At 63.5% G+C, this 493-nt stretch overlaps 1 protein-coding gene across 1 annotated transcript; it reads left to right on the plus strand.

Moving 5' to 3' along the window:
• The first annotated feature begins 98 nt into the window (after positions 1 to 98).
• Positions 99 to 434, plus strand: LOC109365212 (feather keratin 1-like). Its single transcript, XM_019611932.1, has one exon. It carries the CDS (start codon positions 111 to 113, stop codon positions 432 to 434), a length of 324 nt encoding a protein of 107 aa, XP_019467477.1. The 5' UTR covers positions 99 to 110.
• The last annotated feature ends 59 nt before the right edge of the window (positions 435 to 493 follow it).

A 493-nucleotide genomic window follows, 5' to 3' on the forward strand; every position in this document is an offset into this window, starting at 1 on the left:
TCAGCACTGAGCCTTGGGACACTTGCGCTGGGAAGGCAGGCTGCTTCTTACTCTCCTCTTCTTTTGCTCCGGCCTCTCTGTCCCAACAGGTGCCCCTCCACACTCAAGACATGTCCTGCTACAACCAGTGCGTGCCACGCCTGCCCTGCCAGCCCTGCGGCCCCACCCCTCTGGGCAGCAGCTGCAACGAGCCCTGCGTCAGGCAGTGCCAGGACTCCAACGTCGTCATCCAGCCCTCTCCCGTGGTGGTGACTCTGCCCGGACCCATCCTCAGCTCCTTCCCGCAGAGCACCGCCGTCGGATCCTCCACCTCCGCTGCCGTTGGCAGCATCCTCAGCTCTGAGGGTGTGCCCATCTCCTCTGGAGGCTTTGGCCTCTCCGGCTTCGGCAGCCGCATCTGTGGCAGGAGGTGCTCCCTGCTAAGCTGCTGGTGATGGTCCTGGAGGATTAGCTCTTGGGACGCAGAATTTGATAGCGGCCCTCGGAGAGAGAG

Source organism: Meleagris gallopavo, unplaced genomic scaffold (assembly GCF_000146605.3).
Source record: "Meleagris gallopavo isolate NT-WF06-2002-E0010 breed Aviagen turkey brand Nicholas breeding stock unplaced genomic scaffold, Turkey_5.1 ChrUn_random_7180001966711, whole genome shotgun sequence".
NCBI lineage: Eukaryota > Metazoa > Chordata > Aves > Galliformes > Phasianidae > Meleagris > Meleagris gallopavo.